Below are 23,747 nucleotides of genomic sequence, written 5' to 3'. Positions count from 1 at the left end.
GCTAATTTTCAACCCTGATGTGGAAACAACATGGACGCTACAAAGAAAATGCGCTACATAATTTGCAAACCTCAAAAGGTTCAGTAGCCTACATACATGTATCAACTCAAAGGAACCAATACTGTGAAAAGAATCAATCCGCCCATCACCAGCACGCACACAATGTTCAACAATGGCGAGAAAAAAAGAGGTAGAAGGGTCAAATCTGTTTTGTGTTTTGACAGCATGCAATATCAGGCTTCAGGTAAGGTTGGTTTTGGCAGATGGTTTGGAAAAACAACCTGCTACTAACAGCTCAGGTCAGGGTGAGAGTTGTTGTGCATGCAGGATGGGAACACACCAGCGGTCTTTGTATCACGTAGAGTGACATCTTGGGACTAAAAATAGACCCCGGCTTGAGCTGCATCTTGAATAATAAAGTGTGAATGAGTGAGCGCCTCTCTCTCTGCGTGAGACAAAAAAACTGTAAGAGGAAGTGGTTAGTGTGAGACAGGGAAAGGAAGGTATTGCAGCCTAAACGTGGTTTGTTTTTGCACACATGAGCTGCCTTGTTTGGGGGGGTTTAAGGTGTACAGTGCAGCAGCAGCAGCAGCAGCAGCAGCAGGAGGGAATTTGGAGGAACAGCTGATCGGTGCGGAGGGAGGGCGATGGGAGGGTCCTGGAGAGGCACAAGGAGGAAAAACAAGCCGGAGTAGGTGGAGGCGGGGAGGGGGAGGAGGCGGTGCCACTGTACTTATATGAAGGAGACCATGTATATTTACTCAACTACAACCTCTCCTATCCAAACCAAACACACAGCTCGGGTGTTTACGGCGCAGACCTGAACGACTTTCCTCTGGAGCAGCTTGTGGTTGCGCGCAGAGAGGATGCTTTTGTGTCTTCAGCTCACACCAGGAACAAGGAACCAGTGAGAGCGCTTTGTTGGTTTTGAGATTGGTTTTGTTGCTGTTCACATCAGACACAAAGGAGTTATTTCCTTTTATGACTTTATAAGGATTGCCCCTGGAATATGCGCTTTTTGCTCGATCACTGGACTTGATTGTGACCTGTAGCACCACCTGTGGCACCGGCAGGCACCAGCACAAGAGGCGTTTTGCTTGGTTAAATCTTGAAGAAATTACAGCTGCAGCTGCGGTGAGGATTTTGCAGCGGGACACTGACATATAGCACAAGATTTCCAACAGCCTGCACTTATTTTTTTGCCTTTTATTAACTGTATTTGCTCAGGGTAATAAGCCTCACCGTCACAGGTTGCTGACAGCGCAACAACTTTCCTCATCAGATAAGTGCGGCACGTTTTACGCACACAGGAGACGCTTGAGCTCGAGGTGAGGCGAGCGCACGGGGCTGTGAGGTGGGAAAGAAGACAAGAAACCAAAAGAAGCAGGTAGTCCAGACATCCACAATGACGGACGGTGCAAGACAACGGAGCAGCACGTCGGGCTCTGCCAAGGATGCTGCCGGTGAGAAGGAGTCAGGAGGCGGAGTGGCGCTCAAGAAGGAAATTGGGCTTGTGAGCGCCTGCGGTATCATAGTTGGTAAGTCTGCTCTACTGTCATTTCTGTACGAGCCAGATGTGCAACTCGTTGTCTGTGTCACCCCACATATACTTCCCCTCTATAGTGCACCCATACTGCCTATTAATAGTTGATGTGTGCGTCTGAGAAGGTGTGAAAACTGTGTTTGAGTGTAAGAACTAAAAAGACAGAGACAGGATATAAAAGCTGCACAGGGATCAGACTCCATCCAGCCACCAATTAAAGTTTATGACAAACGTGTGGGTGTCTCAGGATAAGGATGTTGCATCCTGGCACAGGAGTCGGGCATGTCTCCTGCACCACATCAACATTTACACAGAGAGTAGTTTAATGTTTAGCTTGTGCGCACTCTCTGCGCGCTGTGTGATAAGTATATGCTCTCAGATCTCTATCTGTTGCGTCAGCCTCATGCTTTCATTCCCCCCCTTGCAGTCTTTAATCAGTCGTCAGATTTCATCATTTCTTTGTAGCCTGGCCGGTGATGATGATGTCGTCACGCTCACTCATCTCTGATGCTCAGAGGATTGGGTCCGTTCAGGGAGATGGCAGGCTGGCAACACGTGGACAGTTAGAAACCTGCCTGCAGCTCTTTTATTTGACATAAAATACTAAATACAGAAGGAAGATACAACTTTAAAGGGGCACTCGCTGATTTTACAAATTAAGCTCAGTTTACTCGTCATGGGCAGTACGGCTCATCCTGTGAAAACAGTTGTTTTATTACTAATGCAGCTCTGGAAGGAGCTCTTTAAAGTCTGAGAAAATAACCCCGGTGATGTCATCAGGAATCATAGTTGATTTGCACTGTGGGAAATGTAGGATCCAGGGTGCAACTACTATAGCTAAAGCATTGGCACTATCAATCAACTGATTGTTTCAGCTCTAATTTATAGTCTTATACTATACAATACTATCTACTATCACTAATCATCAATAACTTATCAGAATGTTTGCTGCCTTTATTATTCAGATTTATGGTAAAAGTACAATCACTTAACCTAAAGGAAATGCACCCTGTGTTACGTTGAATTTGTGAAGGAAACTGTTTCTCTTGCATGCCTCCACAGTGAACGAAGAATCCAGTAAGGAGAGGGTTTTTTTGTTAGATTGAACCCATCGGGGTCGTCATTCAAAAAAAGCAAAAGTAGATAAAAGAAATCTGTTTACAAACTCTCACATAACTCACGCAGCATGATCCAAGTCTCATTTATCCAGTCATATGCTCAGTACTCCCCAAACAGACAGCCTTCAACGTGGAACTTGTCAGTGCTCCGTTTAAAGCCAGACTCCATTGACAAAAACTTTGATTTTACCTTGCTGAACACGGGAGCTGCTGGTCTACCTCTGCCTACATCAGTTACTTTGTCTGTGTTATTGTGAGACTTTGGTGTTTTAAACGGTTAGTTCAGATTCACCAAGGTCACACAATAACACAAACTAACTAACTAATCAAGGCAGAGGTAGATCAGCAGCTCCCGTGTTCAGCGAGGTAAAATTACTGTTTTTATCAATGGAGTCTGGCTTTGGAGATAGCATTGATAAAATTTCACTCTTAGTTCAGTTTTAAAAATGCAAATGTTTGGGAAGGTCTGAGGTTACAACTGGATAAATGAGACTTGGATTATACTGCACGAGTTGTGTGAGAGTTTGTAAACTGATGTTTTGATATAGTTTAGCTGCTGTTAAACGCGGCCCCCTATAAGTTCAATTCATCAGGAATTTTCTCCATTTTTGGATTCCTCCTCCACTTCTTCTCAGATTCAATGTAACACAGGGTGAGTAATTATGCAAACATTGTATTCAGTGATGGGGGTAACTGACAGAAACGCAGAGAGTGGTCATTGCCATTCGATACAACAAACAAGTGAAGATAACACCATCCAACAACAGGTCGATCGATACAAATGCAGGGCTGTCCAGGTGAGAGTGTGTGGTCTCCATGATGACCTTGGCGGGATGAAGAGAGGGGAGGGGATGACTCATTCACCCATGCGTTTCCACGGTAACGGGAGGAGAGAAGAAAGAGTGAGTGAGAGTGTGTGTGAACACAGGAATTCCCGAGAGAGAGACAGACAGAAGCTGGGAAAAAAGGGAGGATAAGGAGAGACAGAGACGTGGAGAGATGAAGAGGAACCTTGATGTCTAAGTGTTGATGAGAAGGCTTTTTTCTTTCTCCCTTTGTACATTCCTCCTTGCATACTTGAGGTTCTACTAAGAGGGCCCCATTTCTAGCACAGTAGAAGTCAGGCTAAACCAACTTTAAACTCAATTTACACACACTTTTATTAATAGAATAATGTTTTCACACCTTTCCAAAGCAATGATCAAGCTCTAAAATCTAGAAAACACCATCGAAAAAGAAAAACTCACAAACTACAAGCAAGTAATCACTTTGCATGCTGCCAGCATTTTCTATCTGCAGCCCCACCCTTGAGTGTATCTATACAGCGACATGTAGATAATTTAATTAATAAAACATCTTATTATCGCTCTCCATTCATCAGCCGACTTGCTTGGCAGCGTTAAGCCTCTCATGCCCTCTTAGAAGATTTTTTTACAGCCGTCCAGAGTCCATACACCTCAGCGTAGTCACCAGACTGTTCTCAGCAGGGGCTTTCGTCCTTGACCAAGTCACTCATTCATGCTCGCTCGGCTCACATTGTCATGTGCGAGCGAGACGTGAGGTCAGGTGACTCGTCTGATCCTCTCGTTGTGAACATGCCCCGCTGGGTTTCCATGAAAAAGCCGAGCACACGAGGACATCAAATGGTTTTATGGCCTATTGTACGATACAGGCATTTATCACACACACACACATGGATCCTGAATCCTACAAAACCGGGAATTTGGATTAGAAGTGAACTTTTGGCCACCTGGAAGATGGCCCCGCCCTGATAAAGTTGTTTTATTAGCTTGCCTGGCTTAACCACGTCTGAGCTGGACTCCAATCTATGCGTTTTGTAATTGTTGCACAAATTCACATCACTTTGATTAAACATTGAGCTCAGTTTTTACGCCATCACAATAGCTTTTTGTCGTCTAAACCCAGAAGTCATGATGACATCAAACCCCCCCTTTTTCTCATGAATTGCTGCAGTGTTATAAATTGCTTTGGTGTAATAATAACTCACACACACGCACACTGGGGGAATGGGCCTGCAGGGTCTGAGAGTGTCTGGCTGAGGGCCAAGCAGCAGGTTGCCTCAGCTTGGTGGCTGTTTGAACAGGGATTTAACGCCTGGTGGAAATGCAAGAACTAATCTTAGAGGGCTTTACAAAGGCTGATCAGAGTTATATCATAATGCTACACAAACACACATGCTTGTTAATATTCGGCGCTAATAATAACACAACAATTAATTTCTCTCATTGGCTCTGTGTCTCAGCGTTCAGATTGGATCTTGATATTTATGATGGTAACCAAATGTAAAATTTTGTATCTCATAGCACCGTTATGGCGTCTGTTGGCGGCTATTTTTAAACTTATTTGGAAGGAATAAAGTTAAAGACTGTAACCCTGTGGCGCCTTCTGCACTCCACACTCAACTTTTTGACCATTTTGAGTGCACCATCCGGGTACTCATAGTGCACTGCATTTTTCCATACTACTCAGTGTGAACGCACTTATGCACTCAAAATGTTAAGTGTAAGTACAGAAGTACACAATTTGAGACACAGCACAGGACTTGCTTTAACAGTGGATATGTGATTTTTGTGATGAAATGTTTTACAGAAAAATGTACCAAATATATTCGAAAAGAAAATCCAAGCTCACCAGGATTTGGATTGTCTTCTTCAAATTCTTAAATGATGCTATTTGGACCTTTGTTAATATATTAACACATTTCCATTTAAATTGCAAGTAGTTATACTCCTAAAAACACAAAAACGTCTAAAAATTATGCAGTATTTATTGAGCATTACCTCACATAAATGTGAGAAATGGACATAAGGAAATGACTAAAGTGAAACAGAAAACATTTAAAATATAAAAACTGGAACTTCGTTATTTAATTTTTAAGTGCAGATGAATGTCTTCAGCCATTGAAAACAATATTGACTGTTGAATATTTAGATGTTGGGGACCAAACCTAGTGTGTCTCCATTTTTCACTACTTTCTGACATCTTTTAGACCAATGTCTTAATTGATTAATTCAGAAAATAATTGGCAGATGAAATAAAAATGAAAATGGCTGTCATTTGCCCAAATAGTAGCCTGAATAATAAACGACAGATTATACAAAATAAGCCACAAAATCAGAATTAAGAGTTGTCTAAGGCTGTGAAAGAAAAATTGTGTGAAGTGGGGTTGCTGCTGTCAGTAACATCAAACACAACCCAAGAGGAACTGTAATGTGTTCAGAGAGCATGTCCAAGACCAAGCCTCTTCCTGAGTGAAACAACAATCTGATAACAAAGGAGAATATCAAAATATCCTGTGCTAAAAGAGGCTGAGGCCTGCCGAGATTTGTAAAAAGATCCGGAAATATGACAAAGTGATGCACGCTCCCTCAAGAGACTTTTTATCCACTGCTTCTTAAAGCTACAGTCGGTAACTTTTTTCATAGTTGCTGAAACTGTTACTATATTTACTCACCAATAAATGAAATAAGAATTTATTGCCGACTGTTTCCAACATGGCAGCCGGGTCACAAGCTTTCTCATCTTACAGCTAAACAGTACACTAAAATATGTTTCTGAGAACATTTGAGGTGAGAAATAGGCAATGCAGTAACAGAATCTTGATTCATATTTGATCGGTGCTGCCTAGTTTGACAATCTGACAGCAAACAAGCAGCGATTGACGTGATTATCAGCCACAGTTGGGACTCCTTGGCTCTGATTGGTTGTTTCCGTGCGCTGCAATAGATTCTAGTGAATGCCATTAGAGGCAGTAGCAAGGCTGCCACTAACGATTATTTTCATCGTCGACTAATCTGTCGATTATTTCTTCGATTAGTCGACTAATCATTTCATCGAAAAATTTGTTAAAATGTTGAAAAATGTCGGTCTGTCTCGCCCAAACCCCAAAATTACGTCATCTAATGTCTTGTTTCATACTCACGCCAAAGGGTTTTAGTTCACTGTCACGGGAGAGTGTGTAAAGCTGCCAATATTTGAACGTAAGAAGCTGCAGTAAGAGTATTTTGGGGCACTTTTATAGTACTTTTCTATGAAAAATGACTCAAACCGATTAGTCGACTACTAAAATAGTCACCGATTATTTTAATAAACGATTAGTCATCGATTAGTCGACTAATCGTGGCAGCCCTAGGCAGTAGGAGAGGAGAAGGGACCTGATTTTTTTTGCAGATTATCCATCTCATGTACTTCTTTTAGAACATAACAACAGATTTAGAAAACATGACAAAAAGTTCTCATAAAAGTTACCTGTAGCTTTAAAGTTTAAACAAGCGTGCACTTAGCCTGAGATTTAGGTCAAGAGAGAGTTTAGCAACAGCATGTTTTTATAAAAGAAAAATGTCATGTTCCCTCTTGGCCTCTTTGGAGACAAAAGGATGTAAAAAGTGACCACAAGAACAGGAAACCTGACAAGATTCCACATAAGTCAGCATGTCTCACAACCCCTAGAGTCCAGTGATGCACATGACACGACCACGCAACATGTGAGCGTGCACGTTTGCTCAAAAGCACCCGCTTGTCGCCCTCACATAAAACTCTAAATATCCACTCATTCAAACCAGAACTGGCACGTTCCCTTTATCTGCAGACTTTATGTTGCAGTAGCATATCAGTGAGTTTGCAACAGAGGAAAGTGCTGAGTCAACACATAGCTGCCTTTTACCCCCTGGATGTCAAAGGTCATGCAGTGAAGACCACTGCTGCCATAAAGATGTCAAGCTAATCAGGGTTGGGATGGTTTGTTTGTCGTCTTTTTACCTTTTACCTGCAACTGGGTTACATAAATGAGCAGCTGTCCTCAGCACTCGCACGTGATGCATATGGAGTCTGTTAGCTGATTTGCATGCCCTCATGCTTTCAGGCGAGGACACAGTTTGGCACATGTTCAGATGTTCCTATAGGTTTAACTGCTCTGAGAAAGCAGTATCTACATTTCGTTTGTTTGCAGCTAACAACGTTTTTTTTTTCTATTATGGTCTAATCTGTTGAGTTTTACATAGTTTAGTGTATGTTTAGACCCCTTAAAGTGACTCTTCTGACCCCTCATTACAAGTACATACATGAAAAGATGCTTCTTTGATTTTTATAAATCAAGGATTTTAGAGCTCCTAAAGATGCAAAAAATCCAGATTTGTATTTCTAATTGCTAAAAACACCAACGGTATTAAAATTACAAGCATATTAAACTAAGAAAAACTGCAAATCATCCATTTAAGAAGCCAAAATCAGCAAATATTTCCATTTCTTTTTTACATAATAAAAGATGTAAATCACCATGACTACACTGTTACACGACACATGTAGTTATATATATAGCTGCAGGTTATAAATTGTAGTTCACTGGAAGTTGTAGCACGAAAACTCTACAGGCACGATGTGACAGATCATTCACACCTTTGACTTTTGTACTGTAAATGCCTATAATCTCACCCTATCATTCAGTTATGATTTAAAACCTTCAACCTTTGACCCTGACGCCTTTTTATTGGCCGCTGGGTTCAAGCACAGTCAGCCGAATCTGATCAGAGGCTCTTGACCTCGGCTCTGTCGTAGCCTCGTCAGACAGGAGTGAATCGGCTTCTTTAACGTCGCACCAGAACCCCAAACGCCCGTCCCGCCATCTTTCAGCTCCTGTGTAAAGTGCCCGGTACTCTGATGCTCATTGAATCTGTCAGGGCATTATTCTCCCCCCTCTGCATCTACCTCTCATCCCTCCTCCTTCCTCTTTGCACTCTTTCACCCCGCTCTCTGTCTTGCTCCATCTCCTCATAGCTGTGCTAAGTCAGCAGATTACAGCTTCCCACTTTGCCTGATGGCTCAGCTGCTGCATCACTGCTCAAACTGTGCAGTTAGCATACTCCGATTAACAGGCTGTACCTCATTAGTTTATGGGCAGTTTGTGGTTTTAGCTGGTTTGTCTTGTTCCCTAACAGTCGGCTGCAGTGACGTTATAGAGTCTTGTTGTCTCTCGGATGCCAAGTTTCTCACCATCACAACTGCTGAGACACAAAGAAAACCTGCACATTTGTTGCTTGTACATTACTGTTTGTGTTTTAATTTAACAAACAAGAAAAAATGAATCAATTGATTAATTAACTAACTCTTATACCAGTCTTTATGCTAAGCTAGGCTAATTTACTCCTTGACCTGTGGTAGCACCAGCAATCTCCTCCGACATTACTGTCTTCAAGGGGCTTTGGCGCACTCATTTTTAAAGCTAGCACGAAGGTAGTGCTATCATGTGAAACTAGACAACCTGAGGCGCCCATTTGTATGCATTTGGTCACTACCAAACACATAGTGTTTCTCAAGGTATTGGCGTCTTAATGTGGTATTTTGGAGGGATTTTTGACTTTTTTGTATCTCATAAATGCTCACAGTTAGCTCTAAATCTGTGTAACAAATGGTGTCAATTCAAAAACTGCTGCAACAACTTACACAAGAGATTGGCCACCATATACTTATACTACACTTAAGTTTGAATAGATGCCCAAACAAAACACAAGGTTTATTACACATTTATGACTAGATAAATTTGACACTGTGCTGAGATGTATCTCAAATTAATCTTCAGATTCAAAGCTTTCAGACGATGTATAACACTTGTACGCTACATGTACTGTTGACTTGCTATCTCCCCCAAAACTCTCATGTCCCCAGGGTCTTGGATTTAGTGTTGCATTCCTTCAGTAAGAAAGATGCATTGGCTTTTATTTCCGAATATGAGTCAAGCTCCAAAATACTAGATCCTACACTTCTCATAATGCAACTAGATGGCGGATTTTTTGACTCTCTGCCAGTGGCTTTCAAGCCCAAGACTGCACAAAGCTCATCCAGAGATACAACAGATATTATACAACTTATTTTCTCAGTTTGAGTTGTACCTCCCATGACAGCAAAACTAATTTCTATGTGGAAAAATGGTGGAATGCCCCTTTAAATGCCTCCAACAAACCCATAAAAAAATGCTTTGCTTATTCACATAGGTTAACATTGCAGCCTCTCATACAAAGCTGACAACAACCTGTTTTAAATTCTGCACTGACACCTGACACTCTCTCCTCTCCCTCCACCAGGTAACATTATCGGCTCAGGTATCTTCGTCAGTCCCAAGGGAGTGTTGGAGAACGCCAGCTCTGTGGGCGTGGCCCTGATCGTCTGGATCATCACGGGCGTCATCACAGCCATCGGGGCGTTGTGCTACGCCGAGCTGGGCGTCACCATCCCCAAGTCGGGGGGAGACTACTCCTACGTCAAGGACATCTTCGGAGGGCTGGCTGGGTGAGTCATTCAGTTGTCTACTTATTAACAATCAGAAGGGCGTTCAGGAGCATTTTCATGACATTTGAAGGTGTGATTTGAGTCAGTATGCAGGATGCATCAAAGCAGACTGATGTATATCAGTAACAAGATGTTTATAAGAAAGAGAGGCTTGTTCGGGAGTGGAAAGTACAGTGGGTGGGTTGGTGGATTTTCAAGGACATTTAGAAATTTTATCATGACAATTTTTTGCTGTTGTTGGTTTAAGGTTGGCTTGGAGACTTGTTCTAAAGCACCCAGTCGTGAGATTTTTTTTACCGTCAAAATCTCACTTTTAAAGGAACATTTTTTACCTTAAGCCTCTAAGCCATAGAAGTTGGATAAATCCCAAGGTCAAAAGAACCGTCTGTTAAGTAGATATAAACGACTCATTCTAAGGTAACAAAAACACTCTAAAAGACTCTTATTTTCAGGTGACTATACACTAAAGAAAACATACTTTTTATGTTATATTCCATTTCTGCCAATATAACCCGCTAAATCCTACACACTGGAACTTTAAGTATATGACCCAGTTTTTTAGAAAAAGGGGCCTCCCAAACAATTAAAGTTAATTTGACATGGATTTAGGTGAACATACCAACATGTCTAGATTCCCCTCTTTATCCTGGTGGATGAGCCTGCTCATGTAGGTCAGACATCTTGATCCAAAGCAGGGGGTCCTTTGCTTATAGTCCACATCACAAGTTAGATGAAGTAAAATGATGAAGCGAATACTGACTCATATGTTTCAACGGTAGTTTCACAAACAGCCAAAATGACTCAAAAATGTCCAGAAGTCGGACTGCTGTGTGGTTTTACGTCTCTGTCACCCGGCCTTCTTACAGTCATTCACCTTTAAAGAACTTACAGTAAATGCTGGGAACCACACAAGGTTAATTTCCAAGAAGAACAATATCGTTTGTTAGCATTAATTTCACACACACTGTGCCTTTGCCCAGACTGTAAACACAGATTAGACCATTGTTTTTTTTCACAAGGATACATACTATCGGGGTATTTTGGGAGAGGAATTCACTCAGACAAAACAGCCAATGATTGTTTTTGTCCCTTTTGTACAGTAGCTATCAATACACATCAATGAGCTTTTACATCCGGGGACTTTGTAGTCGGGTTTGAAGCGTCGGGGCCACACTGTTTCCCTGTGCCCTCCGTCTAGGATAAATAAACCGTGTTCAAGGGGTGTTTGTTTTTGTTGTCCTGCTCCTTTTATCCCCGTGTGTGCGTGGGCGTGGAGGGGATCGGTTATGCATACTGTAAAGGTCAGTGACTGCAGTAACAGAAATGCTTACATTACCTTAGCTGGTGGAAAAAAGGGGAACAGCTCGTAAAGTTGTACGCACACACATGATTTCAATGGACAAGGTTTCAAGAACAAGGAGCAGGGGAGCAAACAAATTTTTCTCAAGGTCGTCAGTCTTTAAAGATTTTAAAACCCCTTTAACCTTGCGTTATTTTCCCTCAGTCTCTCTGAATCTACCTCCGAATCAATGAAGCAAAAGTTCTGTTACTTCTCTATTAATAATGCTGTTAATGCCGAATTCCTACCAAGCTAAAATCAGACGATTGTTGGCTCTGTTTAGGTGACAGGTGTAAAAGTACAGCTAGTACATACAGCTGCAGTAAATGGGAAAATCATCTCCCTAGGAAAGTATGCCCCTAGACCCTCCTAGGTTTGGGCTGAGCCCCCAGTGTCTACAACATCTGGCTGCGCCCCTGAATACACAACAGATGCCACAGGTTGCAGGGAGTCACAGCTATGTAAAGCTAAATAAAATGCAAGCATATCGTCTGTTTGTCCCCCATTTGAAAGACTTATAGAGTATTTAAAATCTAAGTAGTAACTAGTGTTGTAAAGCTGTAAAAAATGTATCAAGCAAACATGTAAGTCCAACGTCTACGGGTGTCCACATAGATGTTCCAGCTAGCATGAATGTACATTTTTACATTAAACACACACACATTCCAGTGAGACACAATCCTGTTAACGCAGTTGGGTGTAATGATCCCTCCATAAGCTTTCAGGGAATTTCATAGAAAAACCACTCGCCCAGTTTCTCCTGCTTCACTCAGTTAAACCCTCGTGCTCTCCCTCCTCTCATCTCTCTCCCGCCCCCATTTTCTCACCCTGTATTTGTGAAGCTGCAGTGACTTAAAAGGGTCACTACCAACGAGCCTTGCGTCAGTGTCGTCTGTGACTCATCCTGTCAGTTTCGAACTCACTAATGTCAGCAATGTGCTGCCATATTGGTGCCGCATGCTGTATCAGCACGGGGTTTCCCCTTGTGCTCTGTCTTGATGGCTGCGAGGAGTTATGATTTGTATTGTCAACTGTTTTTTTCTTTGGATTTAGCCTTTAAAATCTCACAAAACAGCAAAAAAAGTGCAAGGTGACATCCACAAATAGCTTACTTATCTGACAAACGCTAAGACGTTCCACTTTAAATGACAAACTCAGCAAATCCTCACATTTCAGAGGCTGGAACAAGCGTGATTAATGCACTGTACAATCCATAAATAACTTAACTGACTTACTGTTTCAGTGCAACATTAAAAAGGACATTAGAGGTAGATTAAAAAGTTACTTGGATTCGCCTAAGAATTAGAGTTAACATTTGTGTCGCCTTCCACCAAAAATAGCCTGTTTTTAATGGGAATCTGTAAATGGAAGGATGTGTGCCATGTGCCTTTGTGGTGTGTTTCCGCCTGTTCGGCCCCTTCCTGTGTGTGCTCCTGACACCCCACTGTTTCTCCCATGCTTCTATGTTTGTAACCGTTTGTCCCTCCTTTTTGTCCCAGGTTCCTGCGTCTGTGGATCGCCGTGCTGGTCATCTACCCGACCAACCAGGCCGTGATCGCGCTGACGTTTTCCAACTACGTGCTGCAGCCTCTCTTCCCCACCTGCTTCCCGCCGGAGAATGGCCTTCGTCTGCTGGCTGCTGTCTGCCTCTGTGAGTAATACAGACGTCTAGACATAAACACGTGCAGTTGTTGTCGCCCACATGTTTTGTAACGCGCAACAGCAAGGCTCTGCATGCCGACTAGTAAACTTGCCTCAAGCAATCAGTGGTGTAGTGGCAGTTGATGAGTTGGGTGCACTACTAGGAAGTGGGTATACTGTCCTATATATTCCAATTGCTTTTTGGCAGCCAGAAAAACAGGAGGGTATACCCCATATGATTGCATATACCCTCCACTACACCACTGGACTCAATGGTTGAGTTTAGGGATGCTAGTTTCTGCCAACCCTCCAATCCTCACTGGTTAGCTTTGGCTGCTCTGCACTGCACACAACCTGCGTTGAGTTGGAAATAGCTAGCCAAGCCGTTAATTCGCATATACAGCTGGTAACATCACGAAAAACACCACGAAAACATGGTGACCATCCTCTCATGTCCCCCCAGGTCGCCCTGGTACGCGGGCATTGTTCAGCATTTTGCTAGCGACATTAGCTTAACAGAACTAACAGAGCTAACAGTAGTTAGCAATGCTAAAGGGGGTTTGTAGCTCAAAACTGAGCCGCTTACTAACCAAGGTGGGCTGTGGGGACCGGAGGGTGTGCACAGTGATTCCACAATGATGATGTTTGGTTGGGGCACCGCGTCAAATGCTGACCACTGCTAGCCAGCTCCCGCCAGACCCGGGTGATGTTCAATGCCATTAACTAAAGAATAACGAAAATAACATAGACGAACATAACTGCTCAAACATATTCTCGGCGGTTAACTGTTGACTTATCACAGAGTTGACAAGCTGTATTTCCCATACTAGGCCAGAGAAGTAGATAAATACACAGTCCCTGCTATGTGCAATACTTGTATAACCAGTATTGGGGGCGAGTTGTATCTGTCAGCCATGTGTCATTATCACTGACGGAAAATTGATCACAGGGATTTAACATAATCTTAAACAGTCACGGAAATTTAACCCACGCGTCTGCTAGAGCTGTCTGTTTTGCCTAATCTTTTGCCTCAACTGTATTTCCCTCAAGAAAAACTGGTCTCCCTTGTTTTTAACTTAAATGTTTGGCAACTCAGCACGATACGGCAACACTCTGACAGATGTGTCTGAGGTAAATACAAGAGACAGGGCGAGAAAGGCACATGAAAGGAACAGTTTGACATTTTGGGAAACATGCTTATTTGCTTTCTTGCTGAGAAGTCGATGAGAAGATTCACGGGACAGCGACAAAATGTTCATGGGAACAGTTCAGCCATTGTTGGGGTATTTCATTTAGAAGCTTGAAGAAGAAAAATAATCAAGTGTTATTAGTGAAATTAGTGAAATTAGTGAATTAGTGAAAAATCTGGGCAAATAAAAATTTTGTGTAGCATTTACAATCTTGTTAACGTATTAAATTTGCTTTCCGCCAAATATCTGATCTTGCAAAATGTCTTCTAATAACAACTACAGCATCATTCAAGTTTTTATGGATATGTTGAAACAAACTGATAGACGTAGGGACGCAGGATTTAAATTCATTCCCCTTCAAAAATGCACTTTCCTGGTGACCCTGCTAACAGCTCAGACTTCACACAGATTCAGTTTTGATAATATAAAGATAAAAGAGCACTGGTAGCCTAAAGAAATAGAGCAAAAGGGACTTAGTGTTCTGTTTTGAGTGTGCTTGTTGAGACAGGCTTCACGAACTGTGACACAGTTACAAGACAGTTCAGGATTGAGACACTAGTTGCAGGACAACATGTAAAATAGCACACATACTGAGCAGTGCAAAGTATTTAACATTAAAGCACATGTTCCACTGCAGCAGCATTCGCTCTGTTGGTCGTTGTTACAACATCAAATCTGTCTATAATTTCCAAGTTATTTAAAGCCGTCACAGATTGAGTGTCTTGATTTATCCAGTTCGTGTCCCAGTTTTCCCCCTTTTTCTCTGAAGCTCCCGTGTTATTTAACCCTCCATCAGAGGTCATTTATTATCATATATCAAAGCAGCTAGAGGAGTGTTGCATTGCTCAGTGAATCTGTGAAGACAAATGGATAGATGTGTTGCCGCCAACGTGACAGTGGTTGGTTTGGATCCCTTAACAAAGTTCACACACACTAGCCAAATACTACAGGCAGCCTTCAGATAGAGGCATGGGCACTGGAGAAGAGTGTGTGTATTGTATGTGTGTATATATGTGTGTTAGTGGGTTACTGCGAAGTAAACCTTGTGGAGGATTACGAAACAAGACTGGTCTCTGTTAATGCTAAGGCTGTGTATTGGCGGGAATCTGGCGATACGTATCATTACATGGGGGTTAAGATTCAATATACTGCCATACTGTAGCATGGACTGTTTAAAATAATGGATGTAGCCACTGTGACGTCAGCCATTGGCTTGCAGAAGCCTTGAGTTTGGCATTTTGGACAACGCCATCTTGGATTTTTGGAGCCAGAAGTGACCATATTTGGACAAGAGTGTGGAGATAACCCTTACACTAGCCACTTGCTTTGTTAGCACGGTGCCTTTGCAGATATGGTTAGCTGTCAGAATGCTAATGCTAATTTTTGCTAGCAAAAAACAGGCCTAAAACCATTGATTGAAACGTTACAATTAGCTAGCTATTAAATAGCTATGGCTATGCCTACTTAATTTGGGGTTATGCCATTTTATGCTACCTAACCAATGTTGTTGGCGTGGCGTGACCCGTTAACGGATGACGACCATTCAAATCAGCCACACACTTAATTATGTATAACTTTAAGCCTCGATAAAATGTAAACGGTGAGTTATATAAAAATTCATCCCCCGTACAGTTGTCATAAACGGAGAAATTAGCCATTGACGCCAAAACTGTTTTTGTACCAGGCTGTAAACATGTTTACTGCTGTAAATATGGGCTTTTTAACATGGGGGTCCATGAGGATTGACTCGCTTCTGGAGCCAGCCTCTAGTGGCCATATGAGGAACTGCAGTTTTTGGCTCTTTAGTTGTGGCTTCATTTTTAAGATCACCTGATGATATTATAAGTGGAAATATGAGTGCAAATATTCCTTCAGTCATCCTTGTAAGTCATTGCTAAACGCTTGTCAGAGAAGGAAAACAGCTGTGTCCTTTATGTAGATTTCTTACACAAAACGTCACTCAAAAAATAAATGGAAACTGGTTTTTGCATGTCTCTCTAAAAGTAGGTGAGAAGTCAGGGTCGGCGTTCCTCAGTCGAAAGTAGTATTTCATCTCCCTTAAACTGATCTCCAAAGGTTTTTTTTCTTTTTCCTAGAGTTGGAAAGGATGTCCTGTGACATGATGTTTACTGGCAGATGGGCTCAGTTTGCTGCACAGTTTGCACTTGACAAAGTGGAAATCTCACTAACCAAAGGCATGCACAAAAACACACACGTTTGTACTCGGTGAACCAAGAGATCCTCTACTTAACTACCCCTGCTAAAGAAGTTGTGTCGGTCAGTCAGCAGATTAGGATGTCTCAAAAACATCTCATCAGATTTCATGTGTAATCCAAATCTGGCTGCAGTTACTAGAAGTGTTTCACAAGCAGCTAGAAGGACACTTGGAGAGCTCAGACCTGCACCAGGCCAAAAGTCTGGTCAAGCCCGACCACTATTTATGTCTGGATTATATTTACAAAACTATTAGAACAACTTCTCCGTATGGACTTATGTCTGTATGAAGTTTGAGCAACTACATGTGAAGGCTACCATTCAAGTTTCGTGGTACTTGTGTTTCTACATTTGGCTATATTCTGTCTTTTTAAAACTTTACAACCATCCACTGGATTTTAAGATGTATGGCATGTATTCCGCCAAGGCTAAATGCCCTATCTTGCAATGTTAACAAAAGTAAAAAATGATTTGTGCATCCGCTCCCTGATTTGGACTAGCTATACATTTTAATGGGTTCTTCCTTTGCCCATGCTCCACCCTTCCACCAAGTTTCAAATCAAATGTATAACAAAATTAAGAAGAAATTTGCAGGAAGACCTCGAGGTTTACTCCAATAGGTGTGTCTTAAAGAAACGAAAACAGAGAATGTCCTCTAATGCTCGCCTGAAATACTTCATTATATGGCACATGGTGCTGCTATGCATGCCCAAAGTGACATGCTCCATTGCACATAACTTTCTGCCAGTTTTATTGACATCTGTTGGCATGCTTTTGAGTCATTCTGCCGACGACAGACAAACTCTTTGGCGGATGTAATAAGGAATTCCCAAGAAAGTACAACCTTGGCAGAGTGCTCCACTCTCTGAATACTTTATTTGTTTGGATTTAAACACATTGACCTACATTTACCTGTCTTTCTTGTCCCACTTCCATGAACGCCTGAAGCAAAATGCGCTCAGTTTGGACAAGAACTGTCAGCAGTCATAACTCCGGTTTGTTTTCAGCTTTGGCTGAGCCGGTAGAACGATGTCCATTGGACAGATGTTGTCTGGCTGCTTTCAGCGAAAAAAGTCTTTCCTTTTTATAGATGTTTTATCCATGTTTTGTTGTTGTTGTTCAGGGGGAAAGTGGGTGAGAGGTTAGCTGTTTCCCCTCAACTCTGATGTCAGCCTTGTTGTTGACACCGTGCATGTGTTTATCTGATTCTGTGTTTAGATTTCTGCAATTTCCTAAATTTGTCCCCCTGCAGAATATTATGTAATAGTGTTCAGGATATAACATTACATATTTACCAACAAATCCAGTCCAGATTCAGTGACCAAACCAGATACTGCCAGTCGCTGGCCGGTCTGGCAAAGGTTTTTTAAGGTGTACCGTTTCAAAAACATGCGGGGGTTCATCTCTTCCTACAGATGGCAGAGTGCAAGGTCATAACTCAGTCATGTTTTCCAACAAAGTTAACTCAGCAAGTTTCCATACACACATTTTGTATACTCAGCTTACAGACAGCTGAGCGGCCCCTTGGCTCCGTGGTTCGGAGAATTTGTCCTCAGGTCTTTACATGGACAAAAATGAGAAGGAGGGGACACATGTGTTGATACTGTAACGCAGTGCGCTGGCGAAAGATCATCTGGTTCCTAAAACAACTTTGTGTACTGCTGAGTTAAGAGGTTTAGGATGTATTAACTCAGGGCTGCCATCAGTTGTATTTGAGCTCATTGTGCCTGCAGTACACAAACCAAGTCGTAAGCTGATCTGTTCGGCTTCTCATTTCCTGTTTTTTTGGTTCTTGTTGAGTAGCAACAGACGCACTAACTGCAACTCTTATTCTGTCCGCTGTAGTGACTGGTAGTTACACTGCAGGAAGTTTGAGCCACAACTTTCCCCCCATCTGCCCCCTTTAAAACACCCACTCACTAACTTAAAAACACTATAAACTTCCCTAAAACAGCTACAAACAAACCCAGTCTGAAGCCCCAGCTCTGTGTGTCTCTTCATTTGAAGCCAGCACATCTACACTATCAGTACAGACCCGTGCATGTACATCTGTCTTTGTTCCCTGCAGTGGCAGCTCAGCTCAGAGTTATTTAATGTGATGAACTTAATCCCATGGAGTCAAACAGGCCTGTTATTTAATGGCACCCTATTGGCATGAACCCACTGGCCTGTTGTACCCAGCGGTACAGATCAAATCCATTATCTTTGTCCGTGTTAGGTCAGCCTCAAGTTGAAGTGAGTTCAGTAGCATTTCCATATATGTTTCACAGCTTTTTTTGCCCTTCTTTAATGTCAGATGAGTGCAGTGGCACTCCTAGAAAGTTTTCATAAGGATGGCCAGATGGGGCAAAGACAATCTTGGGGTGGCACACCAAAAGCCATAACTCATTTTCAGGAGTTCGATTATGCTGTTGAAGTATTTGGGCTAGTTTAAAACTATGTAAACATACAGCTTTAATTTGAAGAAGTACATTGACTGTTAGGAACAGGACATTTTATAGGGAACAAGCATTCTCAAGTTTAGGGGAGAGTCATAGGTACCCATAGAACCCCTTTTTAATCAGATATCTTGAGCGGAGAGTTCATGAGACCCTTTTGTAAATGGCCATGCCAGCTGTTCCCTCGCCAAAATTCGGCTTAATTTTGGAGCGTTTTTTAGCCCCCTTACTGACAAACTATGCCAATATGGTTGGTACTAAGAGATGCCTTAGGTTGTCCAGTTTTATAAAATACCACTGCCTTCGGACAAGCTTAAAAACGAGCATGCCACAACCTCTTAAAAACAGTGATATCGGCCTCTAATTCTTTTTGCCAGGGGGGCCAGCAATTAAATCAGAATGGCCATTGACTGGAATATTTACATCATGTTCTAAGCTGCATGGACGGGACTATCGTTATGATTTTTAAAAGTTACTCTTAGAACTAGAATCACTGAACCGTGAATATCAAATATCAATGGAAAGAAAACTACCACAGGTAAGACATAAGGTGTACTGTTAGAGATAATGGGTGAAGTTCAGTATCGCGGTGCAGCAACAGTCAAAGGTCATGGCAGTGTTAAAATGTTAAGCCACGTCACACATGTTGCGGTGTGCAGCTTCTAATCTTTCTCTACTCGCTGACCTCAGATCAGGTCACTTTCCGTCGAAATCCGTAGAAAAACACAGCGCTTGTGACCTGAATTCTTGTGTCTAACAAGTTTATACATGTCAGTAACCAGTTTCATAACTTCTTCTTCTTCTCTTGGGAAATAATCAGTTTGACTACTAAAAACAATGCAGTGACAGTTCCTTTACAAGACCAATAGAACAGTCAGCGCATAAATCTACTAATTTCACTCTATAACGTAATCATCTCCCAGCCTTTGCCGAACATTATTCCATCCAAGGCAAAACAGGCTGCAATGTAACCATTAAGTGTATGTGGGCACCGTCAATTTATGTCCACTAAATGTGCTTGTTTTTGCCACTGACAGGCTCAGATTGCTACTTTAAGTGTCTTACAATATTATTTAAATGATCCCTACAGAGATAGACCTTTTTGTTAAAGGGTACGAACCTTTTTGTTTAAACAGAAACAGTCCCAAAGTTGCTATCGCTAAACCCACCAGACTCCATTTAAATAAACAATAACTTTATCCTCGTAAAACATACTTCATTCAGAGTCAACAGAAACAAAATAAAACTCACCAAGAGCATCCTGGTTTATCTTTCCACTGTTCCAGCAATCACCGATTCAGGTTTGGTTGAAATAAACCCTTAATTCATCCAGTTAGATGTGAAAATATGTCGGCTCTATACATGCTAAAATGACTGTGTATTTCAATGGAGTCTGGTGGGTTTGGCGATGGTGATTTCTGAGCTGAGTCTGGTTAAACAAAAACTCTTGAATAAAAAGGTCTATCTCTGTTGGGATCCTTTCCGTAAGGTTGTCAAACACTTATAATAATAATCTGAGCCTATCAGTGGCAAAACAAGCACTTTTAGTGGACATAAATTGATCGTGCACAAATGCTCTTCACGGCTGCCGTCTTCAGCCCTGTCACTTAATACTGAACCAGTTTGTTGATCCCATTAGTCACTTTGACACAAAAATATAGAATAAAAGGTTCCAGTCTGAAAAATACGGAGTTACATGAGCAGGAAGCACAATTTGAAAACGGGATTTGAAGGAGTAATATGAGCACTAACTCTGTTTTACTGTTGTTTTTTGTGCATCTAGTGCTGCTGACATGGGTGAACTGCTCCAGTGTGAGGTGGGCCACCAGGGTGCAGGACATCTTCACCGCCGGCAAGCTCCTGGCCCTCGCCCTCATCATCATCATGGGCATTGTGCAGATCTGCAAGGGTAAGCTCCCTGAATGCATACATCCGTACATTCCACCTCTTTCTGGTGCCTGTGTGTGAAAGTCACAAAAGTCAAACACTCGCGGTCACTGGGGGCACCTTCGGCCAAGTGGGACAGTATAGACTCCCCATGGGCACTGCAGGGGTCAGTGAGTTTCTAGGGGCCCCTTTTGGTTTAAACTCACATTGCCAATATCAACACGCCTGTGCGGGTTCACTGTCACAACATGGCTGAGGGCCAGTTGTTACAGGGGCCACAGAGAGTAGGCCCCTGAAAAAACAAAATGGGTATTTCTGTGCAAGCGTTTGAAGTTAAATGAAGAGCCCAGTGGCTGATTCGATGGGAGACTTTGGGTCATATATGAGGGACGGTATGTGAGAGTAGAAATACTTTAATGCTCTCTGAAAACATGCCTCAAGAAGGGATTTCAGGAAAAATGTAATGACAAAGGAGAAGATGGACGGTTTAGACATTTACCCCCAGAAAACACAGTGTTTGATAATCTCCCAGTGGGAGCTCTGGAGATCACAGTGGATTTTACAAATAAGTCACATTACAGGGTTTGGGGGAATGTCTTTTACCTGTTTTACACACGCTGATTGCATAAGATGATGGTTTTCAGCTGGGTTTCCTTCACAACAAGCCCAAAACTTTAGTTTGTTTACCCCTACAGCAAAACAACATCAGGAAACCCAAAAGAAATTCTCAGAAACACACCGACTTACTTATGTAAGGGACAGAAAACCCGAAATAAATGAGACAATTTTGATGGATAATTAGGATCAAAAGACATATTGTTGATATTTCGAAACAACAAAAGATGAAAACGGTGGATTTTTCCTTTACAAAAAGCTGCAGCACCAAACTAAATCTGCATTATCTTCTCCTCCTGCAGGACAGTATTACTGGTTGGAGCCGGCCAATGCCTTCGAGCCCTTCCAGGACTATGATGTGGGTTTGATAGCCTTAGCCTTCCTACAAGGCTCCTTCGCCTACGGAGGGTGGAACTTCCTCAACTACGTCACGGAGGAGCTGGTGGACCCCTATGTGTAAGACTCTATATTCTGCTTGTCATAGCTGTAGTCATATTTTGTTGAAAACCCCTTTCCCACAGTACTGAATGGCTCATTGCCAAAGGGATAAAGCTTTTAAAGGAATACTTCAGCCCCCAAATGATCTTTCCCATTATTATGATCATATCAGTTACTTATTCCATGTTAGGCTGAATTCATGAATTTGTATTCTTCGTTCAGCGTGGAGGCATGTTAAAGTTATCTTTACAAATTCAACATAACACAGTGCGAGTAACTGACGTAGAAATGGTCATTTGGGGGTGAAGTATGCCTTTGAAGCTGCTCTTAGCTTTTTCAGTGATTAGCGGTCGCACACTGACTAAGCTTTCCAGTTTGATCCTTTTTCTTAAAGCACTATGAATTTATTTAACTTAGCATGGGATAAATTCTCACCATCATTCCCAGTGCCTTGCTCCTGACCTAGAAACATTTCTGGAAGAATAAAATGGTTTATTTCTTAATTTCCTCTGCATTTTTCTGTCTTTCTAACAATCCCACATTCATTTTAATAACCTCAGTATCCATTAATTCACCTCCCCTAAGGTACCATTTTTAATTTCCTTCTTTAAATCCCCCCATGTACCTCCTTCTCTTTAGCTTTCCTCTCTTAAACAATGCTGTTTCTATCATCTCCAGGAACCTTCCCCGTGCTATCTTCATCTCCATCCCCCTCGTGACCTTCGTTTACGTCTTTGCCAACATTGCCTACGTCACAGCCATGAGTCCCCAGGAGCTGCTCGCCTCAAACGCCGTTGCCGTGGTGAGTATCTCAGAGAATGACACAGGGTGATCCTGTGACTTCATTCAAACACATGTTGCTATAGTAGAACGATGCCCTCTAGTGAGTCAGACGTGTTGGTTTTGTACCTCATTAATTGCATTGTAGTAGTGAACACATGATGAAATAAGCATCTAACCACCCACCTGTGTGTCTGCCTCCTGTCCCTCCCTCTCATCCAACCTTTAACCTCCATCCTCCTGCTCCTCCATCCCAGACGTTTGGTGAGAAGCTGCTGGGAGTCATGTCCTGGATCATGCCCATCTCTGTGGCTCTCTCCACCTTCGGGGGAGTCAACGGTTCCCTCTTCACCTCTTCGCGGTTAGTTCGTAACAACTTTCAATACTATGTGTGGGCAATGCACCAGCTGCCATCACAGCGCCTCTAATAATTGCTGTAAATATTACCTTGTGCACTGGTTTTCAATTAGGGTGTCAGGATCATGAGATAAATCTAAAAATCTAAGGGATGTTGAGATGATTAACGAGATAGGAAAGAAAATGTTTAAAATAAACTTAATAAATAATAAATATACATCAACAAAATGTGGGGATTCTGGATTAAAACTGTCACCAGATAATAAATATAATTATTTCGTTAAATAAAATATTTATATTTGAAGCTAAATAAAATGAAATTAATTAAAATAATAATAAAATAAATTAAATTAAATTAAATTAAATTAAATTGGATTGAATGAGATTCAATTCAGTTCATTCAATTCAATTTTCCCCCCCAAAAATTCATAGCCAATGTCTACCATGTAGCACAACACAACGTGAAATGGGGTAAAGAAATGCTCTAGTTAAGAGTGGGTCTACATAACACTCCAAATACGCTGCACCTGTCATATGTTTATTTCAATCTTTTAAATACTGTTAACCTATTTATTGTAATTATTGAAGATCCTATTGATTTTATTTCGTCTTTTAATTTCTGTTTACTTTTTTACTTTTTTTGAGAGATAATATTGTCATAGTACCATTCTGTGTTCTTTGTATTATTTGCCTGTATTAATAATAGGGAAAAAAACAACGTGCAATGAACAATAAAGAAGAAACATAACAACCCTTAATGGCAGCAGACATATTAAACATCTCCTTAACACTTTCTAGTCTTTTATTTTCATCATATAACATGTGGACGTACTGCAGACTTAAATAATGTCTGTGTATGAATTAACTGACTCCTTTGTATCTCTG

The 23,747-nt window shown here is 41.7% G+C and overlaps 1 protein-coding gene across 1 annotated transcript; it reads left to right on the top strand.

Moving 5' to 3' along the window:
* The first annotated feature begins 736 nt into the window (after nt 1–736).
* slc7a8a (solute carrier family 7 member 8a) lies at nt 737–22,933 on the top strand. Its single transcript, XM_050068085.1, has 7 exons — nt 737–1,538; nt 9,759–9,963; nt 12,802–12,953; nt 20,569–20,694; nt 21,590–21,743; nt 22,404–22,527; nt 22,763–22,933. Exons 1-7 carry the CDS (start codon nt 1,406–1,408, stop codon nt 22,931–22,933), a joined length of 1,065 nt encoding a protein of 354 aa, XP_049924042.1. The 5' UTR covers nt 737–1,405.
* The last annotated feature ends 814 nt before the right edge of the window (nt 22,934–23,747 follow it).

The sequence above is a fragment of the Epinephelus moara genome, chromosome 17 (assembly GCF_006386435.1).
Source record: "Epinephelus moara isolate mb chromosome 17, YSFRI_EMoa_1.0, whole genome shotgun sequence".
Taxonomy (NCBI): domain Eukaryota; kingdom Metazoa; phylum Chordata; class Actinopteri; order Perciformes; family Serranidae; genus Epinephelus; species Epinephelus moara.
The sequence above is the reverse complement of the archived record's forward strand: the minus strand, read 5'-3'. Positions and strand labels throughout refer to the sequence as shown.

Excerpts from the sequence above, each read along its gene's own strand:
- slc7a8a (XM_050068085.1), top strand. The coding sequence starts at position 1,406 with ATGACGGACGGTGCAAGACAACGGAGCAGCACGTCGGGCTCTGCCAAG. Across the intron at positions 12,954-20,568 it reads GCTGGCTGCTGTCTGCCTCT|TGCTGCTGACATGGGTGAAC; the intron begins GTGAGTAATACA and ends TTGTGCATCTAG. Across the intron at positions 21,744-22,403 it reads GAGCTGGTGGACCCCTATGT|GAACCTTCCCCGTGCTATCT; the intron begins GTAAGACTCTAT and ends TATCATCTCCAG.